Source organism: Syngnathus floridae, chromosome 2 (assembly GCF_059516105.1).
Source record: "Syngnathus floridae isolate MCC-2025c chromosome 2, RoL_Sflo_1.0, whole genome shotgun sequence".
Lineage (NCBI taxonomy): Eukaryota > Metazoa > Chordata > Actinopteri > Syngnathiformes > Syngnathidae > Syngnathus > Syngnathus floridae.
In genome coordinates, this window is record NC_142414.1 from 10,874,896 (window position 1) to 10,900,295 (window position 25,400).

The 25,400-nt window shown below is 43.0% G+C and overlaps 1 protein-coding gene across 5 annotated transcripts; it reads right to left on the reverse strand.

The window, feature by feature from the left end:
• Positions 1-158: 158 nt before the first annotated feature.
• On the reverse strand, positions 159-24,692 carry nbeal1 (neurobeachin-like 1). Of its 5 annotated transcripts, XM_088358726.1 has the most exons (56): positions 24,568-24,692; positions 23,879-24,131; positions 20,430-20,521; positions 20,053-20,214; positions 19,858-19,939; positions 18,859-18,986; positions 18,691-18,773; positions 18,194-18,279; positions 17,533-17,899; positions 17,334-17,440; positions 16,801-16,887; positions 15,521-15,604; positions 15,301-15,399; positions 14,655-15,226; positions 14,347-14,479; positions 14,062-14,181; positions 13,856-13,973; positions 13,664-13,780; positions 13,497-13,582; positions 13,331-13,420; positions 13,055-13,232; positions 12,840-12,973; positions 11,931-12,090; positions 11,714-11,816; positions 11,478-11,637; positions 10,644-10,802; positions 10,398-10,557; positions 10,220-10,308; positions 9,374-9,979; positions 9,107-9,282; positions 8,715-9,003; positions 8,327-8,635; positions 8,097-8,246; positions 7,861-8,018; positions 7,493-7,617; positions 7,280-7,406; positions 7,051-7,199; positions 6,817-6,950; positions 6,629-6,730; positions 6,220-6,315; positions 6,019-6,143; positions 5,597-5,737; positions 5,368-5,498; positions 5,172-5,281; positions 4,942-5,059; positions 4,760-4,857; positions 4,179-4,295; positions 3,997-4,086; positions 3,794-3,903; positions 3,530-3,702; positions 3,297-3,391; positions 3,039-3,155; positions 2,256-2,417; positions 2,004-2,152; positions 1,679-1,814; positions 159-1,088 (listed from the first exon to the last, which is right to left on the reverse strand). In XM_088358726.1, exons 2-56 carry the CDS (start codon positions 23,927-23,929, stop codon positions 999-1,001), a joined length of 8,190 nt encoding a protein of 2,729 aa, XP_088214852.1. In that variant the 5' UTR covers positions 23,930-24,131; positions 24,568-24,692; the 3' UTR covers positions 159-998. The 5 variants fall into 5 exon arrangements, with proteins under 5 accessions (XP_088214852.1, XP_088214846.1, XP_088214863.1 ...); XM_088358720.1 differs by having other exon boundaries at positions 13,664-13,973; XM_088358737.1 differs by lacking the exon at positions 16,801-16,887 and having other exon boundaries at positions 13,664-13,973.
• Positions 24,693-25,400: the final 708 nt, after the last annotated feature.

Consider the following 25,400-nt stretch of genomic DNA (forward strand, 5'->3'; position numbering starts at 1 on the left):
CAAAAAAATGCCACCGTGTCAGAGGGACACTTTTGCTTAGTAACACTAACAGCTGGATCACAGACTCCACAGGATCTTCACATTGTGGCTTTTAGTGTCCAAATCGACAAAAACATCTGGTGTATTACGTACCCTGTATACAGAAAGGACTTGTAGTGTGATTTAAAACAAATACTTTAATATATTTTGTTAACAGGAAGTACATGTGTGATTTAAAACAAAAAATATATTTGAAGCAATGAAGACGGCTAACAGTCGGTAAGAGGGTAGCTGCAGGAAGACAAAAGGTGAACGCAGATGGCAAAAGAAGACAAACGCACCCAACAATGTATTGCTAATCACATTTGGTGGAGCCCTTGGAGAATTCCTAAACTGTATCACAAGGAGCAAAGAGTGATTTCAAAATGCTACTTTTCCTATGAACAAGTGTTCTTAGTAACTTAAAAACATTCAATAAACAGACAGCTTGTTTTCTCTTTAGAAGTTTCATCTACTGCCATTAGAACTCAACATTCCAAAATGCCACTTCACATGACCACATGCCAAGAAGCTACGGGGCTGCTTACATGCATTTGCTGGAAAACAAAAAGTTCAATGAAACGCACAATAAGATGGCAAAGGCTGACAGTTTTGGTCTTCTAAGTGAGTTGTCTCACAACACATGACTGCTGCGCGGCAGCTTTGAGGCGAGGGCTGACCTCTCTGCAAACTAAAGAAGACAGACGGAAAGGTCACTTGAAAATATATACAAAGACAATATGAGGAGGTGGTGGAGGTGGTGTGATGCTGCAAGCTGCAGCTGCTTTTGGATCTGAACCGTAGCGCCAGCGCCATTTTGTCAGTCCACAGCAACGAAACTTGAGCACATTTCACTTGGATGAGACAGAATTACGCAAGCTAGCATCAATGGTGGTGCGACGGATGACACAAATGGAGGATGACCATGAAGGGTGTGGGGGCGGGGTTAGGAATTGGGGACACGAAGGGCAGTGCTCATGCTAGATGATCATGTCCGACTCCCCCGAGGACATTCTGGTCAGCCTCTTGGTGGAGCCCCACAGCTTCCGTGTGATGTGGCTTGAACGTAGCTGAGAGGAGCCAAGGTAGAGGAAGTGAAGGGAAGGGGATAGGATGGAAGGGGGGGGGGGGGGGGGGTTAAGTAATGCCAAAAGAAACGGGGAGAGAAGGGGATATGATTTATGATGAGTGATTAGTTGTTCATAATTAAGTGAAGCAATAAATAAAAATTGTGAAATTATGCCTGTCTGGACCAACTTTCGCTATGTTGCTATGCACAACAAAATACATTCTCTGAGGATATTTTGAAATCTACTGTATAACCACATTTTGTACATATGACTTCAACATCAAAATAAACTTCTAGATTAGTGCAATATTATCAGCTTGCGTTATTAGAAATTATTTTCTGGTGGAATATGGCTTGCAAAAGCAGCACTTTTAAAGTAATGACTCGAATCAACATCTAACTCTTGAGTTGAGGACTGGACTCGAGGTGCTATGGTTTGTGGATGACCGAGGTGGGGCTGAACACCAGCTGGTCTCGCTGGTGCAGTAGGCGAGTGGGAGAGCGAGCTCGAAGGGGGGCCAGCAAGGGGGAAGCCATGAGCGGCGATCCCTCCAGGCTCTGAGCGATGTAGTTCCTCAGCGAGTTCTTTACCTCGGCCGGCTTGCCCACGCCCACGATGATCAGCTTGCCGTCTTGTAGGCCCAGCAGGATGTGACTCTGCTCCTTAGTGACGGATACGCAGCGTACAGGCACATGCATGGCCATGGGCTCCGCGGACAATGAGAGACTGCAGAGAACCACAAGAATGTTCACGTGAGGGGAAAGTCAATGTAGCGCAACCTAAAATATAAGAGTCATTCTTTTCACATTGTGCAATCAATTGGTCGAGGATCAGAACATGTTTAAGTTCACTCAGTGTCTTGAAGCAGATTGCATTTCTCTGTACTAATATGACCGAGTTGAAGTTTGGATTTACCTGTAGAGGTCTCGAATGGACAAGTAGCCTTGCTCACTGCCGGTAACAACAAACTCCCCAGAAACGCACATGTCAGTTATTTGCTCCTTCAGAGGTTCACTGCAAAGGTGCTTCCCATTCACAGAGTAAAGGTGTAGAGTGTTTTTGTCCTGTAACATAAAAAAAAATAACTCAAACAATTTAGGAGATGTTGGAAAATTAGCTGACAATCTCTAGGATGTACTATTTATTCAAGCAATATACTGTACACACTTTGAGTGTTGCTTTGCCCTCCAGGCAGGTGTGGACCAGCAGGTGACCCTCCCATGACACGGCCAGGTGGAGGACAGACAGCGGCAAGGAGCTGTCGCACGGCGGTCGCAGGCAACGCACGTACTGACCTCTGCGCACTGTGTGGATGATTACGACCCCATCCTGACAAACACAGGAAGCCCCCAAAAATGTTTGATGCGCTATTAACATTGCATTATCAAAGACAGCAAGGTATTTTCAACACTTTCAATGACACACCCACATCGAGACTGACGAATAGTATAAAAAAAATAGGAAACGGACCAAATTTGGACATATAGATTTTTGGCCCAACAACAGCTATCCCTGGATCTTGATAACATAAAACCCTGCAGCAGCAACTAATTGCACACTAGATGGTGCTGTGTTTAATTTATTCTCAATATTTCATCTACCTCAGATGAGATATGGAGAAAGATAATCCACTGTGTTTTCCATGATGAACAAGGAGTACTGATTTAGTTGTTTAAAAACGTTATGAAAATCTAAAACAAAAAATTTCAATTTTTTGTTTTGTTTTTTTGCACCACAATGTATGCTGAGCTATAAGTGGTCATGCATAATTATGTATCATGAAAATCATTTGCCCTCTGTTGTGATTTAGTGCATTGCAAAAGCTATGGAAGTAATAAAAGTACTGCGGGATAGTCTGTATTCAACATGTTCAATTGGATGTGCTGCAACAAGAACAATTTGGCATGATGAAACTTGCTGTGCCCTTGCAGTTTGTGTCTTAACCCTCACCCGTGCTCCAGACACAGCCATGTCCAACTCTGTGCTGATACAAACACTAACCACCTCATCTGTGTGGCCGTACAACACCTGAACAGGTTTAGGGTTCAGACCTATTGGAGCGCCACCCTATAGGAAGAGAGAACAGTTCAAATTAGTGAAGAATGCCAGTCAAAATATCTTCTCAATTTATGCTGATATGCTGATCATTTTCACAGACAAAAAAAGCTTCAGCAATAAATACTATAGTATGAGGTAGGACCAGTGAACCTGTTGTAGAACCTGCCACACCATGCAGGTGGTGTCTCTGGAGCCAGAGATGAGGTGGATACCACAGTGGTCTGTTGACAGGCAGGTTACAATATCTGGAGGGGATATGAGAATCGAGGAGAAATGCACACAGGTTGTTATATCATCCAGTAGAACGGCTTTCCAAAAACAGCAAAAGGGGGTTGACTCCATAATTTTTCAATCGCGTCTGTCTACTACATAAATTACATTACCCATGTGTCGGATGTGCTGCCCGACAGTCTTGCCCTTGACAAGTGACGTGACTCTGAGGCTATTGTCCCAATGACCTCCACTGAAGAGCAACTTTCCATCGTGCGAGACCACAAACAGCCTTGTTGTTACCTCCACACCAGGGGCAAAGGGTCCTGACAGGAAACGCTGGGTCCTACAGGCAATGAGTTGTACATATGCTCAGTGAAGGAAGTATTTTTCTCTATTGGCTGCATGAATGTTTGTGGCAAGTGCAGTATTCTCACTTGGCATGGGACACTGTGGGGTCCTTAATGAAGGTGAAGTAGTTGGAGATGTTCTTGTTGTAAGGCAGCCATCCATGGGTCCCAAATAGACAGTTCTGACTTACTGTCACCTTGAAAAAAAAATGCACAAGGGAAAATTTCAGTCTGCGGTGAATTCATCAAAACAAATAGGCATTGGAGAAGAAGCAGGCTGTGACGCCAACCATTGTGTCTGGACTCCCTTGACTGATGAAGGAGTGGGACTGATTCTTTGGAACAATTGCTTTGACCAGTGGTACGTTATCACTGATGCCCTGCAAAACACAGAAAGATGGGGGGAGGGGTTTCCAATGTGAGACGTGGTACAGGAATGCTCAACAGTACGGGAAGATGTCAGAGTTCAAACCTCCACAAAAAAAGACTTAAGGTTGGTGAGATGTTCAAACATGACCAGAGGACACGAGTCCAGCAGAGCCTTCCTCTTCTCCACTTCCTCCTGGGAAAGACGAATTGGATGTGGCTCCTAGTCTCCCACACAAACACAGACAGATGCAGTTAAAATGAAATACATGTGCTTCCTCATTATTATGGAAAAGATAGCATGCATCAAGGGCAGTGTTTCCATTTGACATGTTTATGAGAATCCCACAGCGTATCACAAATCAAAAATATAGCAATAATCAGAAGCTCATCTGGATTAGCTTACTCTGTTTAGTCTAGGCTTGTTAAATGAAACACAACTTTCAGGAGGCCATGACGTATTCTGATGTATAAAATGGCAACAGGTTTATTGTACTTTCTTCCATTTAATGGAAGAGCATTTCATTGTTGTGCCTTTCACTGCCTTAAAGAGATCAACAATGATGGATTTGTAAATCGAAATAGTTTTCTGAGAAACGGAGTGAAATTTGATCATTTCCAGTGGTATTCCGGATGATCTCTCACAGAACCCTGGTTGGTAATCACTGATCTAGGGAGTTTCTGAACCTTGAGTAGTTGACAGGGTGTCTGCCCAAAGTTGCTGATCATGCCTTCCAAGGCTTTTCGTTCCTTTTCATCAGTGATGGCATCAAGGTCTACTGCTCCTGTAAAGCCAAGTTAGCATAACATACTGAGACTGCAAAGAATTTCAGAGAATTAAACTGTGATGAGTGTTCAGAATGCTTTACCCTCATATGTGCAGTAGTAGAAAACATTGAGAGCTTCCACCGCGGCGGGACCCCTCTGCTTGTAACCAAAGATCAGATCGATCCACTCATTAAGGTGTGCTGACACATATTCAGACTCCTGTCACAGTAACACAGACACAGAAATAATAAAGTATTCAATTCCATTTTTCATACTTGTATGACAAAATGCAGCGCAGTCATGGAGCACATGAACTAGGACAAAAGCTCACCAGGGCTTTGCGGTGTTTATAGATAAAGTCCTCGGGAGACTTGGCCCATTTGGGCAGAATGACATCATTTACTTTTTCTTTGGTTATCTGCCGACGACCGAGGTCAAAGTCTAGTTGACAGCAGAGCACAAAGGAGTGAGGAGGGTATTACTCGAATCATATTTATAACATCCTAAGAGTCCTTGGAGACCCTCACCATTGTGGTTCTCAAGAAACTCTGGGAAGTAGAAGAACTCAGGTATGAGCTCCTTGACATCATTGGGATTGTCCATGAGAGTCAGCCACGTTGCCGGAATAGAGTGGAACTGACGGTCGGCACAGTCAAATCTGAAGACAATCAGAGACGAGATGACATACGTCAGCTACAAATGATGAATATTATAAGTCAAGTAGCATCCCGGCCATGTTTGAGAGGACCATCTTACCGCCCGCTCTGTAGTTGGATGTGCAGGGAGGTGAAGGGCTCAACTCTGATCAGGTAGTGCATAACACCAGCTGCACTGGAGTAGTGAGTGCCATAATGAAACTTGTCGATAGTTCCCGTCGGGTCCTCAAAGCTGTCATACCTGACAGACAGGAGAGAAAATCTCTTGAAAATCTACCAATATACTATATTGTACACCAAAAAAAAAATCCAAGTGTATTGATTAAATTGATTAAACAGACCGGAGACAGACGGACAGACAGATTAAACACGCTGCGTCTATTTTTGTGATTTAAATGAGAATAAAATCCTATTGTCTTGCTTTATGCAGAAATCCAGGTAAATCCAAGAGGTTTTAATATATTTTTCGTGCAACTGTATAATATTTTCCAGAGACACACAATACACACAGTGAAAACATACTTTTCTCGGACAGCTTTAGCATTGCGGTTGTTTTGCACTGCCACTGGCTTTGACAAATCCCTGAATACCAGGGGATCCGAAAGGTCCAGCTCCTTGGAGGTGTAGTCTGCCAGAACCCAGGGAAACTATTAACAAAGGTACAAGAGTGGTAAACTGTCTGGCAGATCCTTTACCAGTCATGTATTCGGTTAGGGAACATACCACTGGATACTGAGCCAAGTCGTTATATGTTCGGCCAGCAATTGTGTTGAGTTGCATCAGGTAGTCGAAGTTGGAAATCTCCCGGTTGACCCATTTCTGTGGAAAATTTGAGCCAAAAGGGAAATGACATACTATATTCGGCATTTCAGTAAGATCAATGATCTATTTTAAAACTTGGAAATACAGCTCAAGGGCCACATCATTTTATGTAAATGCAAATTAGGTCCTTGACGTCTGATTGCAAAGCTAGAAATGTACCATTTTTTTGTGTAATATGAGATAATATGATGAAACGATTAAACATTTATTTGGTTTCACTGTCATAATGGTACTCTGAGGGAAGCTGGACCTACAAAGTGGCCCGCACCAAAAATAAGTGACACCCCTGCTGTACAATGGTGGTCCTGACCTGTGTTAATCCAGAGGCTTTAAGGAGCTCTTGTGGAGAACGTGTTCCATACAGACTGAGGGATCGCAGGAGCAACATGCGGTCATACACCTTATTTCTTGCCTGTTAATTGCAAAACAGGGCAGCTACTGTATTACTAGTTATCAAGAGGTGAAGGTCAGACACATTTAAGGAAGCAGATAGACTACCTCTTTCTTGAAGTTGAGAAAGTAGTTGGTTTGGTCAATAAGGAAGATCTCCAGGGCGGAGCGTCGCAGATTATATCGCCGTAGATGGACCTCACGGATCTGACTCAGTGGCCATTTAAAGTCATGGCCCACACCTTCAGTAAACATGGAAGTAAATTCATCATGATTGGTATTAAACAAAGATAACAACAATCGAGTCACTAACTTGTAAAAGAACAACAGAATCAGACACACCTTCGTCCTTCTCTTGGCTACTGTCGTAGAAATAGATGTGTTGGGTAGTGAGTTCCAGGCGGCCGGGTACCACGTCGACCACCGTCACCAGCTGACAGTCTTCCCACAGAATCAGTTTCTCCTTTTGACCTGCTTCCTCTGCTTCAATCCTGTAAAATAACATGAAAAATATGATGGAACCACTAAAACAATATCAATTGTGCCCCTACTGCTCGGGTAAATGACTTACTGGTTATTTGCTGCCGCCAAATCATCCTCTGGCAGCTCCAAGATGTCATCTTCCAGGTTGGTGACTTTGACCTGCTTCACAGCCTCCAACAGCAGAGATTCCGGGTTGACAAACTGATGATGAACACCTGAGCAAAGTCACAGATGTCGAAATATTGCACAAAAAAATATATTATAAGAATATCCAAATCAACGATGGGATTTTGGGTCTTACCAAGGTTGTCTCGCAGGGCACTGGCCTCCTTGTAAGGGTCAAAGTTGTAATTACGGATTAATTTCAGCCTCATGCGGGAAAAGTTCTCTGCGCTGGACAGCTTCCAATGCATCCTCTTTGGCTGCCTGTTACACCAAGGTCAAAGGATGCTGCGTCTTTAATATGAATGCACTGTCAACTTTCCTTCAGTGGTCACATTCGCCGCCACCGTAGAATTCAGAATACTTTCAAGACAAGTTTATGTTTGAATGGCCATGCATGTTATTCATGAGCAATTTTGCAAATGGTATTTTTAAAAAAATAGATAACGTCCAACTAGACTGTGTTCGGCTATTTCTAAACAAGAAATGCAAACTACTATCACTTACCTTTCAGCCCAGGGCCCCCTCTCACAAACAAGGCCCCGCCGAGCTGCCTTCCACTGCCTGAGAGAGGCGCTGTTCTGGCTATGCTGTTGCTTTAACATACTGTTGTATCTCTGGTTTTCCTGACGACTTTGCCGGGAGAATGGCTCAACAAAGTGTTCCTGGAGTCAAAAGGTGACATGTTAGTAAAGTGTAATTCTTGCTTTTATTTAGAATCCAACAAAATCTTTGCAATTAACCTGAAAGCAGATCTTGCTCTCCCCCCTTTCTCGCTCTCTCTTATGCAGGCTGACCATGAAGGCCTCATAGCACTCCTTCCAGTAGAGCGCCATACTCTCATGGCCCTGACTGAAGGTCTCGATTTCATACTGCTTCATGTACGGAATGATCTGAAAATAAATTGGAAAGACTTCACGAACACTGTCATCTCATCCGCTGAAATATGTCACGGCACATTTCAGTCTCTTACATATTTGTCAAGATAGACCCGCCACTCGGGTGAGTTGCAGTATAATTGGAAGTCCTCAAAGAAAGATGGGCTGCCGTTGGTATCAGGCAGTTGGGGTAGATGTAGCTCCATATAAAGCAAGCGGTGAACTTTGGATAGGAGTGTTCTCAACAGAGGAACCAGGAATGAGTATGTTTCTTCTGTTTTCTCCTGGACAGAGCGCCGCAGGATGCACTCAACCTTGCCCAGCAGGTAGCAGGCCTCATCCTGGCTGGACACTTCCTTCATTTGGAGAATAAAATTGAGCTTGGCAGTGGCTATTGCACACACCTGTGATGCCAGAAAAATAACAATTGTTATGACAGAAGGTGTCACTTGGAATCGAAACAAAATAAGGACAATGTTTCACCTCTGGGTCCTCTTGTGCCATGAAGCCGAGCAACAATCTCAGTCCGATCTGAGAAAGCTGGAACCACTGGGTGCCAGCAGAATACCACACCATGAGACAGTCCATCAATGTCACAGTCTCCTCTAGCACCTTCTCTGTCCAAAGCGATGGGTTGATTAGGCCCTCAGCTTGCAAGAAATCTTGTACTATGTGAAGTAGGCGGACTGCGTTCTCCGTGTGTTGAGGCAAGGTGGCAGCAGATGCCTCACGATTGTCAGTCACCGCCAATTCCAACATACGTTCCATGATACTAGAAAGCGATCGCACAGAGTGGAGGGTACATGTTTAGCAAACCTGCATGTGAAAGCATGTAACATCGTGTAGTAGTGTCAATACTCTGGTAAAGGACATACCCGAGTTTGATTTGGTCAACAGGTAGTAGGAGCTCATTGGCTGTTCCCAGTTTGCTGAGTGCTGAAAAGACTTGGCCACGCTCCAGCCATGCCGAATCGTCAGAGCCTTCAACTCCACGCCACATCACACACTGAATTATGTCCAGCAACATGTTGCACAATTCTTCCTCAGCCCGCTAGAAGGCAATGACAGATAAAGATAAATACATAGACAACAATCGTTTTCATTTCCTCAATGTAAGCTTTCCCGAAAACCTTTATTATCACCTCAGTATTATTGAGGGACTCTCCGAGTGAGATGTTGTCACTGAAGAGAAAGGTGTCTTCAGTCAATGGGGCGCTCTGATCTAATACTCCAGAGTTGCCAGGAAAGGGCTTCGGTGCATCTGATGGAGAGGGTGTGCTGTGCATACTGCCAGGGGTCTGGCTGCCACTCTCCAAGGCCTCATAGGCCTGCAGATGAGACAGATCAAGCGTCAAGCCTCCAGATTTCCCCACTGGCCAGGGCTTGACTTGGCCTTGTGGCTCAGCTGAAGCGGAAGATGACGGTGTGTCCAGTAGTGAAATGACATCGCCGTTTTCCAGGCTGTCTACAGAGCGATTGTCGCCCATGCTGAGCCAGTCGTCCTCGGGGCGGTCCAAGCGCCCGGCACTGCTTGCCCTTGTTTTACGGTGCAGTGGCAGTTCCAGGCGAATATTATTGCTTCCGCTAGATTGGTTCAAGTCCAGGCTGCAGTTGCTGACTGTGTCTGCATTTCGCGATGGCAATGAGCCTTCGCCTCGCAGAAAGAGTCGGGCAAGGGTGTCTTGCCAACATTGCTGCTTGGAAATCTGGCAACCAGCATCTTGTTGGGACTGGAGAAGCTGGTACACCTAAACATGAAGAGGAATATTAAAATGCTAAAATGCTTATTTCAAGATTTTAGAGTTAATTTTTGAAGGGTTTTTTTTGTCACGGATGGAAGTCTGACATTTAAAAAGTTGCTTGAGATGTTATTAATCTTTTAATGCAATTAGGGATTTGTAAGATGCCTGATAGAATTGTCCCACAATTGTCTTGCTATGAAAAAAAAAAGAATTAAGGATCACAAGAAGTAGTTTGTGCTTCCTCACCCTCTTGCAGACAATGAGCCGTACTCTGGGTCCAGTTCGATGAGTGAGCTGAACTAATGCCATCAGATCCTTGTAGTTCACCACTTGATCTTCATATTATAAACACACACATGCAGGTTACTCTTGGTTGTCTTCCTCAGTTACATAAATTATTATGATTGTGAAAATAAAATCTGACCTGTGTGCAAGACCTGATTGAGGAGACAACGAATGAGAGTTGGCGTGATGTGAAGATCGGAAAAGAGTAGTGACAGGCCGTTGTAGCCCGCCTCCCTCAGCCTCAAACGCTGCTTGTTTTTCTCATAGATGCGGTCACATCGCAACATGCGTTCAAACAGCTGTGCAGAGGTAGGAATAAAGAATGAGCAAATTGTACAAGTTCTGAGCTGAATGGTGGAAATGTTGGTAGTCAGCTGTAACCCACCTTGAAGACAAGCTCTCGAAGACGGTCAGAGTATTTATTGTTGAGCAGAAGAGCATAGCAGGAGTCAGCTGCTCCGGGCTCAAAGAGGAGCAGAAAGAGCTGGTCTCTGGATGGACTGTTCTGAAGGAGGCTGAGTAACATCTCGAAGAGACCACAAATCTTCAACAGAAAAATATCATCAAAATTAGTCATTCATAGGAGAAGCCATGTTTCATTTGACATATTATTACATCACAGTAGAACCCGCTATTTGCAGTGGATAGGGACCAAAATCTGTGTAAAATTGACATTCATTGAAATGCATGGGTGGGGGGGGGGGGGCAAAGCAAACATAGATGTTTGATAACAAATGGCTTTATCAAAAGATTAACCATAATTTTGAGTGTGTTATTATTCATATTCTCTGAAAATTGGCCAAGACATCATAAATTCTGCCAGGGTATGTAAACGTATGTGCACAACTGTAAATTGGTAGCCTGAATGATATATAGTCAATTTAACGAACTGCTGCAAAGTTTAGAGAAGAAAATGCCTCGAAATAATAAAGATTAGAGAAAAAGGATGCCTGACGTGAAATGAGCCAGTAACTTCCTGTGAAGGCACTTCTGCAGTAATTCCCATTGGGACCCAGTCTATCACGCAACAACAACAACAATAAAAGAAAACATCAACCAAGCTTATGCTTGCATTGAAATTTGTTTATTATTCTTATAAATGAGCTGTGGCAAAGTGGTTACGTAAGTGCGTCACGTGCCACCAAGGAACTCGCTTCCACCTTAGCCGTGACCTGAACAATGAGAAATGGATGGAGGATGGATGGATGGACTTTCTCACCTGATCTTCGTCCCCAATGGCAGCAATGTATCCAATAATGCTGTGCATTTCCTCTTGGGAGACGCCCTTGCTGATGTAGTACTTGATGAGGTCGTAGAGCGATGCACGGATGTTCACAATGTCATCTTCACTCAGGTCACTCTCTTTATTACTGTTTTTCCTATAGTGAAAGGCTGATTTCAATATTCTGCCAGGTCGGACTGGATTGGCCATGAAGTTTGGAAACTGAATCATACCCATAATAGAGACGTATGATGTCCAAAAGGAATCGGACTCCGTATTTCTTCCGGAACTGCTTCCTGTTGTCTTTGATGACAGTAGTCAAGTACTGTATATGGCCTTCCAAAAAAAACAAAACAAAACAAAAACTCAGAATTACTAAAAGTAATAGTAAATGTCACCAATTCATTATTTTAGATTTGCAAATGTATTCTTTCAGTTTTGAGATCTGACCTATACGTAAAGGGAAGTCCCCTTTGTTCCAAATGTTGAAGTTGAACAGTAGATGTGTGTGAAGTTGTTGCAGCAGGCCCTGGTTCTTCTCATAAGTCACCTGCTCTATCAACAGCTGCATAGCTACAAGCACATTGACATCAATGTGTCCTGCTGGAAGCTGAAAACATACAGCACATTTAAAATATACAATGTACTGTTTACTAATTCACACATCACAAGTAACCCTGACCAAAACACCGCACCAGGAACTCATTGGAAAAAAAAAAAACGGATGTGTGCGATTGTGCATATTATTTCCGACATAGTGCATCACTAAGAGGTTACACCATTTTGTAGAAGTGTCCAAATGTCCAGGGAGCAAAAATTTAGCTCACTCAAAAAATTACCCACAATACACTTGGAAAGGTAAATAGTTAGAGATCTTAATGCATCGCTTCATAATAATACGTACAGTGATCATCTGATATGTAACGAAGGCAAAAGTAGTGAGCTGGCTGTCCGAATTACCAAACAGAACAAGGGAACTACTTTCTAGTGCCAAATAAAGTGTGGGACCATATAAATGAATGAGGGTTTAGGGGATAAGGGTGGACATTCGGACACAGCCAGAGTTTGCATTCTTTGTATTCACTACTCAATTTATGATCACTTAATTTATTCATTCCTCCTGTCTTAAAATATAATCCACTGTATTGTCTGAATATGGTGACAAAAGAGTGTCCTATTAGCAAACACTTTGTGGGAATTAAAGTGTCCACAAGTGCTTCAGTCACAGAACAGTTTAAGTTGATCCTAGTGACCTTTTGATCACACACTGAGCTAGTGAACTTTGCACACAGCGCCAGCATTCCTTGCCGGGCCTCCCAGACACTACTGTGAATGTGAGAAATTAGCCTCAACACACACCTTCTGCAGCAGAGCTCCCAGAGTAGCGACACCATGCGAGTGGAGCAGATTCTCCTGGTTTATAGCATGCCTCTGTAGAAAATGTTTCAGCACCAACAAGAAGGTAGCCACCAGATTCTTCTCCAGACGTGCTTCTGTTAAAGTATATCAAGAATGAAGATTTTATCTGCTGCGTGCTTGTTGGAAATGTATTTATAGGGTGGTGCCAAACATACCCGAAGCTCTGCTTGATGGGAGAATGACCCATTCTCCATCAGGCGGAGTGGTCACATCTGGGGTGATGAAATCTGACCCAGTTGAGGCATCACTATTCGCTTGATCAGGGGTCATGAGTGACAGCTGTTCTAGTATAGGGAAGAGTACTTGCAGCCCGCCTACGCAATTGATCATATCCTGTCAAAGATATGCAAGAATGACAATGTGCATGGGTAGGCAAATCTGGTCCTCGAGGGTCGGTGTCCTGCATATGTGACTTTTTGTGATGGCCTCACCTTGATGTCCCAGTTAACAACTTTCTTCCCAGTAAGGCGTCCGTGCAGTTTGTTGGGGGAAAGATCAAGACAAATCGGGTTTTGACAAGCCTGTTGGCAAAAGTTGGCTTAAGTTTACGTGAGACTTGATATATAATGCTTATTATTTTTAATAGGAAAACATTACCTTTGGCGAATAATGCAGCAGCAGTTTGCTTGAAAGGTCACCAAGTTCTGACTCTTGGGCTTTTAAAGGAGACACACAGTTTGGACCTGTATAGAAACAACATGTCAAGCAACATTATTTAGAATGACTTTTTAAGTCCTCCAACTATATAATCTCTCAATGTTTACCAGCACTACAGAGGGCTTTGATGTGGTTGGGCTGTAGGGCTTCATGGAACACTATGACACTCGCCAGCTGACCCTGCAAAGATGTGGGGCTCCCCCACTCACTGTCCTGGGTCCCTGCTGAAATGAGCTTTGTCACAGACTCAGGCTTCCCGCTTAGTAGTCCGCCCCAGGTGTGTGGCGAAAGGATGCTACCCAATGAGGAACGTGTGCTGGGTGAGGTGGCGGATGAGATGGGGGGGTCAGGGATCTGCGAGGGAGGCGGAGTTGTGGTCCGATGGCCTGCTGAGCCGATGCAACAGGAGGTAAATGGCTGTGGGAGACATCAGTGAGAGTAAGCCATCATGTAGAATCCCAATTTCATGTATCATACATTGTGAATAATGACGATAAATGCATACCTCAGACATGGTGGGATACTTGAGGGGGGCAGATAGCTTCTGCTGTCCATCCACATAAATGTAAACGAGACTCTGCCCGAATGGCCTCTTTCCGGGTACGTGCACCACACCAATGCTGTGCTGTTGACAAGAATAACAATAAACCCAGACTTATACTGCCTCTCTGTTAATGTGTGCTATCTCTAACACAAGACAGTATTGACAAGGCAATGTGGATAGTGGTGGTTTGAGAAATCATTACAGCTTTTTGCTGCACCAAGTGTGCAGTAATAACATGTCGCTCACCCAGAGGGAGTCACAGAAGCAGTTGTCGGGCAGCATGACTGTGACGTATTCCTTCTTTGTGCAAACAGCTACCACCAGCAGACCCGCAGAGCTAATAAAAGCCTCAAACCCCATTCCCCCAGAGGTAAAAAAGCTGCACATGTTGACAAAAGGGGAAAAAAAATTCTTAATCCAAAGTTTCATTTGTTAGGGATGTCCCACTCAGTAAACTGTGTGCTTTATGAATTATTTTCTTATATACACTATCGATTGTCAATGAAAATAGTGTTCTCTCAGTTTTTTTTCACCAAATGTTCTTTTTGACTAACCTGTAGAGCTGCTTCCTCTTGTCTTTGCTAATTGGACCCAACTGATCCTGGTCCAGGGACAACCAGGCTAGGAAGCTGAAGGCAGAGCCTGGCCAGCGCTGCACAGTTGGAACAGCGATGCCAGCCATGCTGGGCGAGAGATCAAAGTACTGCATTGCACGTTCCAGACCCTGCTTCCGTACCATGGCTAAGAGAGCTTTCAGAGCAGGTCCCACATAAGGATGTGCTTGGTTGGACTCTGGAGGTCTGAGCAGGTGCAGGAGCCTAAGAAGATCTCTGGCACTTAGGGACTGGGAGCCAAGAGAGCCAACCAGACGCAAAAGGCTCTCTGCACAAACTCGATGTAGCCGCCGGTGGCACTCGAGAACAGCCAGCGCTCTCAAGACCATGGCGGCATTGACACAGGTAGTGCGTGTCTGCTGATTGAGGCAGATAAGTCGACAGAGCCAGTCAGCAGCAAAGATCTGCAACTCGGATGAGTCTAATTCCGGCAGCCACTGGATGAGCAAGAGTAAAGGCTCCACATTGCTGATTCCCAAGAGGCCCACAGACGTGTGCTCGCCCTCCACCGCCTACACATGCACCCAAAAGACACAAAATTGATTACAACAACGGACAGGAGCAACAAAACAATTAATAGCCTCACCATATTCATGAGCTCTTTAAGGAGGTGTCGAGATGGCTGGCCGAGCGAAACGAGGACTTCGTATAAGTGATTGTAACCAATTCTTTCTTTGAACACCTCCTGTGAGGTGTCAGGAAAAAATACATTGCTTTTATTATCCATGTATGATTTCTGTTGTTATTACCAACAGAAAATGACACAGCAAGTTTCTTCTAATTCCTTCCTCGGAAAATTTGATTACCTTGGCAGCTGGTGATTTATGCATCACTGTGGTTAGGGCTTTAATAGTTGCTACAGCAAGAGAGTCTAAGCGTCCTTGTATCACCTGCAAAAAAATCAACATCATCATTGTGTTTTCACACCGTGTAAAAACATGCAGACAATTTAACTCCACACACAAAAAGATATACTTTATTTACTGAATTAAAAATATGGGGTGAAAGGGTAGCAGTCTTTGGTTTTGATCCAAGTGGCAAAACATGAGTAAAATCATCCTCAGTGGTTAGAACTAACTGGAGTAGCGGCAGGGATCAAAGTTTTTACTGCATGGGTTACCTTGAAAAGAAGTAAAATCTCAGTGACAAAGAAATGGAAAAAAAAAAGCACAAAGATGCGTAGCTGATGACAAACACAGAGAATACATGCAAGCCCACACACCAAAAGCCAAACCACGAAAACAAACACATCTCCTCCCAGCTCTGTCCTGCTCCTGTCCCAACAGGTGCAGTGTTCCTCGCCTGATGTTTCAAGAGGACAAAACATGCAACCGGAAACAGTTTGAACTTTGGACCAGCTGGAGTGGGACTGTGTTGGAAATGTCAATGAGCCCACATTCCCTCACACCTTTGAACTCTGGGATGACACATTCTACTCCAAAATGATAGCATTCCAATGGAATTCAACACAATATTTACAGGGGAGGGAAGAAACAGAAATGCTACTGGCTGGCAAAGCTGTGGGGGAGGCATAGCGGTCACTCCTCAGCAAGACAGGAGATGTTTTTGCTATCACAGCATTTGTTGTTTTGGTTGATCCTAGATACAGAATTTATTGATGTTTTGTTAATCTGTAAATTTGAGCTAAATTGCAAGCTGATTATGTCGTCCTATGTATGTTGTATTTCAACCGATAAATAATTTGCTTCTTCATTAGGTTTCGTCTTAGCTAAAACAAAGTCACGTTGATGTATCTGGTGTATGCAAGTCTATCATCCTTTCTGCAGAGTATCATAATCAATGGTTGTTTAAAACTTAATGGCACCTTTTTGAGTAATACCAGTACAAAGAGCTGAATGAGAATAGTGGAACACAGAATGCGATTTTTTTTTTTTTTAATATTCATGCGGAACAAAAAGACTGGATTGTATTCAGCACGCCTAAATCTTCGAAAATGTAATAGATATATTCTGGGCAGCGTCTGGTGAGGGTCTTGCTGTGGAGTGGCCAGTGTTTCTGGTCAGGTAAGGGAGGTGGATAGCGAATGGGGCGGGGGTAGGTTGAGGTGGGACTTCCTCTGTTGTACCTGAGTGTCTCTCCCTCCTGTCAGTAACCTGTTGTTGGTTATATCTTTCTGGTCCTTGTCTGCCGCCGTGCACCTAGCGTTAACCAGCTGACACACACAACAGGCAAGATGTCAGCATAGCGTGTGGGGGAGTTGAGAGAGCAGGAGAAAGGAAGGGGCAAAGTTCGGTGCTGGGGAGGAAAGATGTAGTGAGTACAGCAGCGGGTGAGAGGTGAGAAGACCTGACCCTCAGTTGGGGTCACTGTGGAGGAGTGATGGTGATCCAGCCGAGCTGTAGAGAGTTACCATGCATGCTCTGTACAAGTTTTACACAAAAACTCTCAAGAGAACTTAACGTGGCTAACAGTGCAGTGCGCTAGAGATAGGTCACCCAAAAATAAAAAATAAAAAAAAGCTTTTGCATCATTCATAAGAGTCTTATGCTTTTCAAACCTTCTTGCTAACCTTTAAAATAAGAGGAAACTATTACCATAGCTTAATTTTAGTTTTTCTCTTGGGAATAGGTCACAGGCTGTAATGAGCTCGGAAGTTACCTTGCTATTCTGGAGTAGACGTGTCAGATGCTCAAAGCAATTACTATTGAGGAAGATGGCTTGTAGAACTGGCCTGTCTGAACAAAGGAACATGTCCCTCATTGTGTCTGTGTGGCAGAGGGGGGAAACACAGATATAAAGTGACGAAAGTCCCATTCTGCAAAACCGAAGAGTTGTAGGAAGAAGTTGATTGCCATACCTAGCATGTGCACTTGCAGTGCCACAAAGCGGCTCTCCCAGTGCCTGCCTAGTGTTGCCACTCGAACTTTGGCGTGCTGCTGCTGTGGCTGTCGAGCAGCAACCACAGCTGCTGGGTCTGAATTGAGCAGCTTGAAGTAGTTTTCTAGCACCGAGGCGATTTCTACTTGCCGCTGGTCGGAGCTGGCGGCCAGGAGGCACTGCACCACCACCCTCAAACAGCCTAAAGTCAGACATGCCTTCCGATCAGGGGCCTCACTGTCCCAGTCCTCGCCTTCGTCTGATGAACAGCTACCCATGGAGCTGTCCACGAGAACTCGGATCAAAACCTCCATGGTGGCCGGAGAGATGGCAAGCAGTGCATTTTTCTGGAAGGGAAAGTAAAAGAAGTTTGACTGAGATTTTTCCTGTGTTTATAACATTGTTAGGAAAACAAATGTGCAAAATGCAAACCTGAAGCGGAACATAACAGTGCCTTGAAAAGTATTCAAATGCTTTGAACTTTTTCCACATCAATTTTTAATCATAAACTTGTGATCTTATGTAATCGACCAAAACAAAATAGAAGAACAATCACACGTTTCAATTATTGCTTATGTGAAAAACATTAACCAGAGGGATTCTTCTTATGATCTGTTCACCAAATCTTTCAGGTGCCTTACCTGATCACCAGCTACTATAGCACCAAAAAGGTGCAGTAGACAACATTTCAAGCTTTCCTTAAGGTGCTCACTCTCTTGAAAACACTCTAGAAAAAAAGGACACATACAGAATGCATTAGTGGACCCTAAATCGACCAAGATAACAGATAAAATAGGGTGCTTGTTTGCATAGAATGTGTACAAAACAGACTGGAATGAAACAGTGACTGATGGTATTCCCAGGTTATCCATTAAATTACTCTTCTGTTGGGTAGGACATCTTAGCATAATTTGTGAATATATTTTAAGAATAACTCTTCAGATGTAAATTTGCAAACTACTATAACATGAAGAAAATTTAATGCGCAGAATTCCCTGCCTGGTGTCATCATCAGCTGAAGGCATCCATTTAAGTTGTAAGAGAGGTTACATAATGGATTTTTAAGAATTTTGTTATTTATCTACTTTTGAAGAGTAGAAACATGAACGAGAGTGGGGGTGGAGGGTTAGAAACATACGGTAAAAGAAGGGGACAAATTCCACAGTAAGTGGAGCTGCTTTGTACTTCTGCCTGCTTCTCTCGACTGTGCCCAGCTGCTTTCTAGATAAAAAAAGACAAAAATGAAAAGAATTACACATACTCTATGTTCTAGTGGCAATCGGTTGTATCGGCTGGATGATCTTACCCGCAGATTCGATGCCTCCAGTTGCAATAAGGGTCATAGAGGCTCTCGCAGAATGCCAGTGCATGACGGACAAACTCCTCAGCTTGGCTCTGGTCCACCAACTCCTTCTCTTTGGTATTGCTCTTCAGCTGGAAAACCAGAGATACACTTGAGACACTTATTTTGATTTTTCTTATACAGTCAATTGCACACCGAGCGATGTGACCAGAAATGACTGCACTGGCCAAATGCAAAAAGATATACGATTAGTGACTCGCATGATGGAAAAAAAAAAACTAGGTTATCAGGGAATGTGCCACATATCTTACAATATAATTTTCATGGAACCGCAAATATGGCATGATGGCCAATGAAAAAGCAGATTATCTTTTTCAGCCACAGATAAAAATAAAATTTCATAGAACAGAAAACTGTGAGTGTGTTTACAGTATATGTATTGTATCCTTATATTGAATATTTCAAAATCACTATAGAATGTTCGAGAGACGTGTACAAGATGTAAACAATGGCTGTAGAGTGCTGTGCGGGGTCAGCGGCCTTTGAAGCCACACAACACCAACGTCCTGAGTCTTTCTGGGCCGACCGGGAGTCATGAATTGATTGCGTAAGCAAACAGCAGCTAATTCAGAACTAATGGACTTTGCTCGCTATGCACGGATGTTTCGAATTCCAGCTAGTCACGACTATTCCGACACATTTTTTGCCAGTTAGATCCAGAGTCAATTGGTTCCGGGGTCAGCTAAGTTTTACTGTCCTGTATTTACAGCTTGCCGGTGACTGGCTGGGTGTACTATAGCTTAATACCTGGAAATGTGATTGTTGTTGCAAATGCCATTCTGCATTTGACAGAAATGGTTGAGGCTTCACTTTTTAAAGACATTCAGTATAGATAATGTATTAATATGCATTTGTACACCTTGGCAACGGCTAGCAAGAGAGAGAGAGAGAGAGAGAAAGCCAGAGCGAGAGAGAGAATAAATAATAAGGGAGATGAGAAACCTGCTGGATATAAAGTGTCGTCATGGCAATGATGTGGTTAATGTAGGAGCAGGTGCCTATCTCCTCCACATTGGACAGGTTCCTTTTAGAAACAACAACAAAAGCATTAGTACATAGAAGAAAAAAAGAAGAAAGTACACAAACAAGCTTTGAAATGACATTATCTTGTGTGTAATAAATGTTTGTTGTCCTGACCTGCAGACAATAATGAGGAACTTGAGTAGCAGCAGTGCCAAGTTTTGCTGCTCAGGCTCAAGACCATCAGAGGCTTTTTGGACGCACTGCAGAAGTTGATGGCGCAAAACCTGGAGGATGTTGTCTGGGAGAAGGGTCAGTACCGGTGGGGGCTCCTCCAGCCTGCACATTCATTTGTATTATGATCCTTTTTGTGTTTACTTAACTAAATGCAATATGGTTGACATGAAAAAGTCAATAGTTGACTTTTTTTTTTTTTCCCCACTACTGATGTGCAAAATCAGCAACAAAGCACAGGCAGCAGTCTTCGAGGTTTATGAGAGGGCAAGCATTAAAGAAGGAACCATAAAAAACATCTGATTAGAGTCACCCTATACCTTAACGGTGGCTTTTCAAAGTCCACATCCAGACATCTGTCATAAGAGCTGATGAAACTCTCCAGCCATAGCTTCAGGTAGTCTGGGTCCCTCTGAGAAGAGAAAAAGGGAGGCCACAAGATTTAAGATGTCTGAGACTTTGGTGCACGAGCCAAGCAGTTGTGCTTTTAAAATTTTTAGGGATGCTGCTATTGATACTGGCATCAGGTTTCTATTCAACCAACTCCATTATGTTTTATAGTCCACCGACGAGCAATATTATGATTATACTGTAACAAATGCCTCGAGTGAGTCTCTTTCATTTCTTCTTAGAACCGGGACACAATATGCACCTGGTGAAGAAAAAAAAAACAAAAAAACAAGTCGGACTGCATTCTGAGGGGTGAGAGAGTGACAGAACGGGGTAGTAATGATGGTGGTGGAGATGGGGGGGGATCCGATAGCAACTTGCAGAGCGACATATCCTAAATTCCTGGAACAAAGCCCAGACAGGGATGGCTTGGCAATAGCAGCCACAGAGTAAGACTGGGGCTGCAAGCCACGGGCAGAGTATAATGAAGCAATGTTGTGCGATTGTCAATCATTATAAAATATGCACAATGACACAGAAAATGTTTTTTTATATATAGATTTTATATATAGATCAAAAGAAGTTGTACTACTTATATTTGTATACAAACAAATGCAGCATTTGCTCACTGACAGCTCATCACATGAAGATTGACTGCTTATGCCTGTCTGGGTATCAGCCAAGCAGAACAGGAAGCACACTCACTGCTTTTCTCATGAAGTCATCAAGGCAAGCCAGTGACTGCAGAAACACCAGCCCGCGCCACGTAGTGAGAATGGGGAGATTTGCACTCAGAAAGCACAAGACCTCGGAGTCCGAACTATTGGCAACAGAAATATTTACATCTTGTTCTCTTGTTGTAACTGGTTCTGGATAAACTTTTAGCTTTTTAGACTTACTATTAATATCCTCCATAATTACAACATAATTACAATAATTGCAAGGAGTGGCTTCCCAGAAACCTCCTATTGGAGCATCCTTGGAACAATACCTACTATATATATCATGGAGTGAAAAAAAAGAAGATATAGAAAAATTCATAACCCAGAATTAGCAGATGAACAAATACATAAATAAACTAACCATATGCATGACAACATAACCTTCTTTGTGGAAGTAACACCCCTTTCTGTCAGGAAAAAAAGTTTGTGTGGCTTTATTTAGAAATTGGGTGTTTGTTGAATGAGCTGACACTGAATTTATTGCAAAAGTGTTCAATCTTTTCCACCATTTGACGAGTGATAGGCTTACCTCATAAGTGTAAGACAACTGACTGCAGCGTGTGTGTATGTGTGTGTGTTAGTGTCCTCATTTTGGCAACAGTTTGGGAGCATAGATGCCCATTGAGGGTTTGGACTGTGGCACACATGGACACACCCTACACTGTATGGCTCTTTTTACCCAAGGCCTTCTTCACTTGACTTGGGGGGAAAAATTCTCGCACAAACAGACAGACAGAAAGAAACCCACAGAGTGTCATAGTCTCATTCACTCACACAGACATCCACATTTGTTCACAGAAAAATAATAAAATATGCACCAATGCTGGCAAATTGAAGTCACAATGTTACAATAGGAGTCACATCACATTTGCTCAAAATCAAATTAAAAAAAGCATACTTCCTTTCATCACATTTAGTCCTTGAGCACAGTTATGTCATCACATTGTGAAACATCTAATTAGATGTGCAACAACCAAGGTCACCACTTTCAGTTGTGGCCCTACAAAGTGTCACCGTGGAAGGACACTGGCCCTGTGTCAACGAAAAGCAAAGAGCAGTTGATGACATTGCGCATTGATTGTGATCGTAAGAATGTTCTGATCTGGTAGAGCAGATCAGGCTCTGCTATGTGACATCATATGCTGATTTTAGAATTGGAGTTATGTTGCTAAGGAGCTATGCTGCTGAGGCGCCCAACTTTCCAGACAGGCGTGGTCGGCCAGTTGCTGTGCTTGTGTGGACAACCCTTTGTGGTCGAGGTGACATGGTTGGACTCACTGAAACCACAAGGCTAAAAACGCTCAGTGACAGTGGATTTGAAAGAAGGATGTGGTCTGTGACATCACAGGGTAAAGATGTATTTAATGAGGCGGGTGCACAGGGCATAAACCCATACGAGACAATGCTGATATGAAGTCAGTTCATTTCAGGAGTATGCAAAGCAACGACAGAAATGAGAAACAAGAGGGACATGATAATCAGCAGAGTCAGTACAACATAAATATCAAATGTCAAAATACAATACTCTTGCCTAGTTGTCAAATTAACCGATTAATCGTCAACTAATCGATTATCAAAATGAATAATTGAAATTGTAATTATTCATTAGATTTGTCGTCATTCATGAAGAGACTTTTTCATGAATGAATGAATCTATTTATTGAGTTTGATGAAAATATACATGCATATTTTCAAACTCTGGAAAACAATAACAGTGACAGAATCCAGTGGCTGTAACATCCAGACCATGCACCATGACAAGCATGTATGTATTCTGAAAATTCAACTGACTCTCTTTATTTTCCAGGCGACATACTTTTCCAATAAGAATATGACTATCAACAAGAATATGTTGTTGTTGAATATAGCGATATTTTTGCAATATATAACATGTACCTAAATAATGACATTTGTAATATCTAATGAAAGAATTATATGTGTTTTCATGCGGAAAAATAAGCAAGCTCAATGTATTAACCAAGATAATGTTGCATGGCTGACTGATTATTACTGCTTGTTTTCCGCCCGTTTAGTATCTCAGAAAAATAATATACCTTTTTTGTCTTTTCTGCATCTAATTTCTCATCCAGGGACAATCTACCAAGCGACACATTGGCTCATGGCCAGAACAAAACCATAAAAACTCATCTTCCTGACAATGTATGTGATGCTGACTCAGTGCAAGCACACACTCCTGCGTAATGGTTATACTTTTGACAAATGACTGAGAAGTGTCTGCGTGCGTCTGTGCAACCACACCACTGGCTGAAATGAACATACCTTCAAGATCATGTGATCATACAAGCTTTACTTCCACACACAGCTTTGCTTTCATGGAGAAAATACTCTTAAGTGGGGGGGTTGCTGTACTGTGCATGTTATTGTCAAGGATTAGAGTGGGCAGTGTGTTGCTGCAGCCAGACTTGCATGAGGAGCAGCTCAGGCAGGCGGTTTTGAATGAATGCCTGGAAATGCTTAGTCTTTAAAGGCAGGTGAATTAAATCTAACCAACAGCTGACTCAAACGTGCTGTCTCAGATTGAGTCAGCTCATTCATCACAATAAACACTGCACACCATTCAGAGACAACAGTGCCCATATAATAATGAGAAGATGCATGCAATGGTGCAAGAATGGATCAATGGGATCGCAACATACCTTGGTGCAGTAAAGCATCCAGACCTCGTAGAGTCTCTCGCTGGATGCCATAACTCCCAGTGTGTGCCCCTGTTGGGCTGCAAGCTCCACAGAGGTCACTTCAGTGGGAGCTTCATGGTCGAACTCAACCTAGGTTTCTGGGTAGCAGCATCATGATCGTCCCACGCTGGCATTACATCACACAAAACAGGCAAATCCACAGAAAAAGGTTCCAAGGATATAGCCGCTGGGATTTTAAATTCCTTCGGCTTTTCTGGAGAGGGAAGAGACAGTCGGTATCTTGAAGGTTGACTCGATCAGGATAGTATCGGAGACTTAATAGTTACCGCAGAAACTTATCGTAATGTTAAAATCTATGTTACTCTCGATGTACTTTGAGCTGCCTTACTGTATCCAAACAGAAACACCAGTCTGACTCAACTCGATCATCGTGTCTACTTCTTGCGTGTGCACGACATGCACGCAACAGCCAGCCTCGACGGTGCGGTAACAGCTGTGTAATACCTTCGGATATTTCAATCAAAAAAAATAATCCTACCTGATCAAGCTAATACCAAGCTAGCTGTCAAAATCCACCATTCCATCAGTTAACATTCCTTTCCCCTTCTCCTACTCATATGACAGAAACTGCTCGTCTTACAGAACCTGTCAAACCACAACAGTCTTCGATTTTATAACAATGGCGGTACCTGTTTGTTTTGGTTTTGCCAAAGAGAATCTTGGCGACACCTGAGCAGCGAAAATTACTCTCTTGGTCGGAGCAGAACGTGTCAAGTTGGCACAAACAACGCGATGCGTGGAGTGGAGCGCAGCCTTCTGTATGATAATGACGTATGGCTGCATTTCAAAATAAGAGAATATGATTTCAAGATATTATACATTGGGGTTTCGCCACAAGAAAAGACATTTGACGTGGACTCGATCATTCGTTGATTATCATTATGGATAATGTTGGAAAAAATACATGTATTCTATAATTATATTTGAATTTGTAGAGGGAGCACTTTTGTGTATATTGTATAGTACTACTATATCTTATTTTGTTAACAAACCGGATGTGTAGTACACCGTCTAACTGTTACGGTCACACTGGCTGCTAATGCTTCTGTGTTGTCTCGCAGAAGTACATTTGTTAATAGCGGAATGTAATAAACGACAATAACAACTGACATATGAGCGTCAAAGTACCCGTCAGTATGCTTAATGTTTGCGACATTTTCCACTTGCTTTACGGTGCCGATGTGGCCTTACGTTCAGTTGCCAAGGCTTCGTCCTATGTTTCACTTTCTAATGTTGTAGCCCCGCCTAGTGGAGAAAGTATAAAGCTGCAGCTAATTACGGTGTAGTTACAGTGAATAGAAGACTGTTTTGTCTTTCAAAAAATGAGGGAAAAAATACTTAAGCAATTTGTTATTTGTATTTTTATTTATTCCAATAAACAAAAGGGATGAACTCAAATTAATGACAAATTAGCCTACACCCCTTTCAGGTATCCTAACCCAGATTCAAAGTTTGACTATAA

What these genes read in the sequence shown, in the direction of transcription:
- nbeal1 (XM_088358706.1), bottom strand. Translation starts at nt 23,929, where the DNA reads ATGGCATCCAGCGAGAGACTCTACGAGGTCTGGATGCTTTACTGCACC. An exon ending in GGCTCATTGTCTGCAAGAGG is followed by an intron (nt 9,980 to 10,219) that starts GTGAGGAAGCAC and finishes CTTCATGTTTAG; the next exon opens with GTGTACCAGCTTCTCCAGTC. An exon ending in AGGGCAAAGCAACACTCAAA is followed by an intron (nt 2,153 to 2,255) that starts GTGTGTACAGTA and finishes TTTATGTTACAG; the next exon opens with GACAAAAACACTCTACACCT.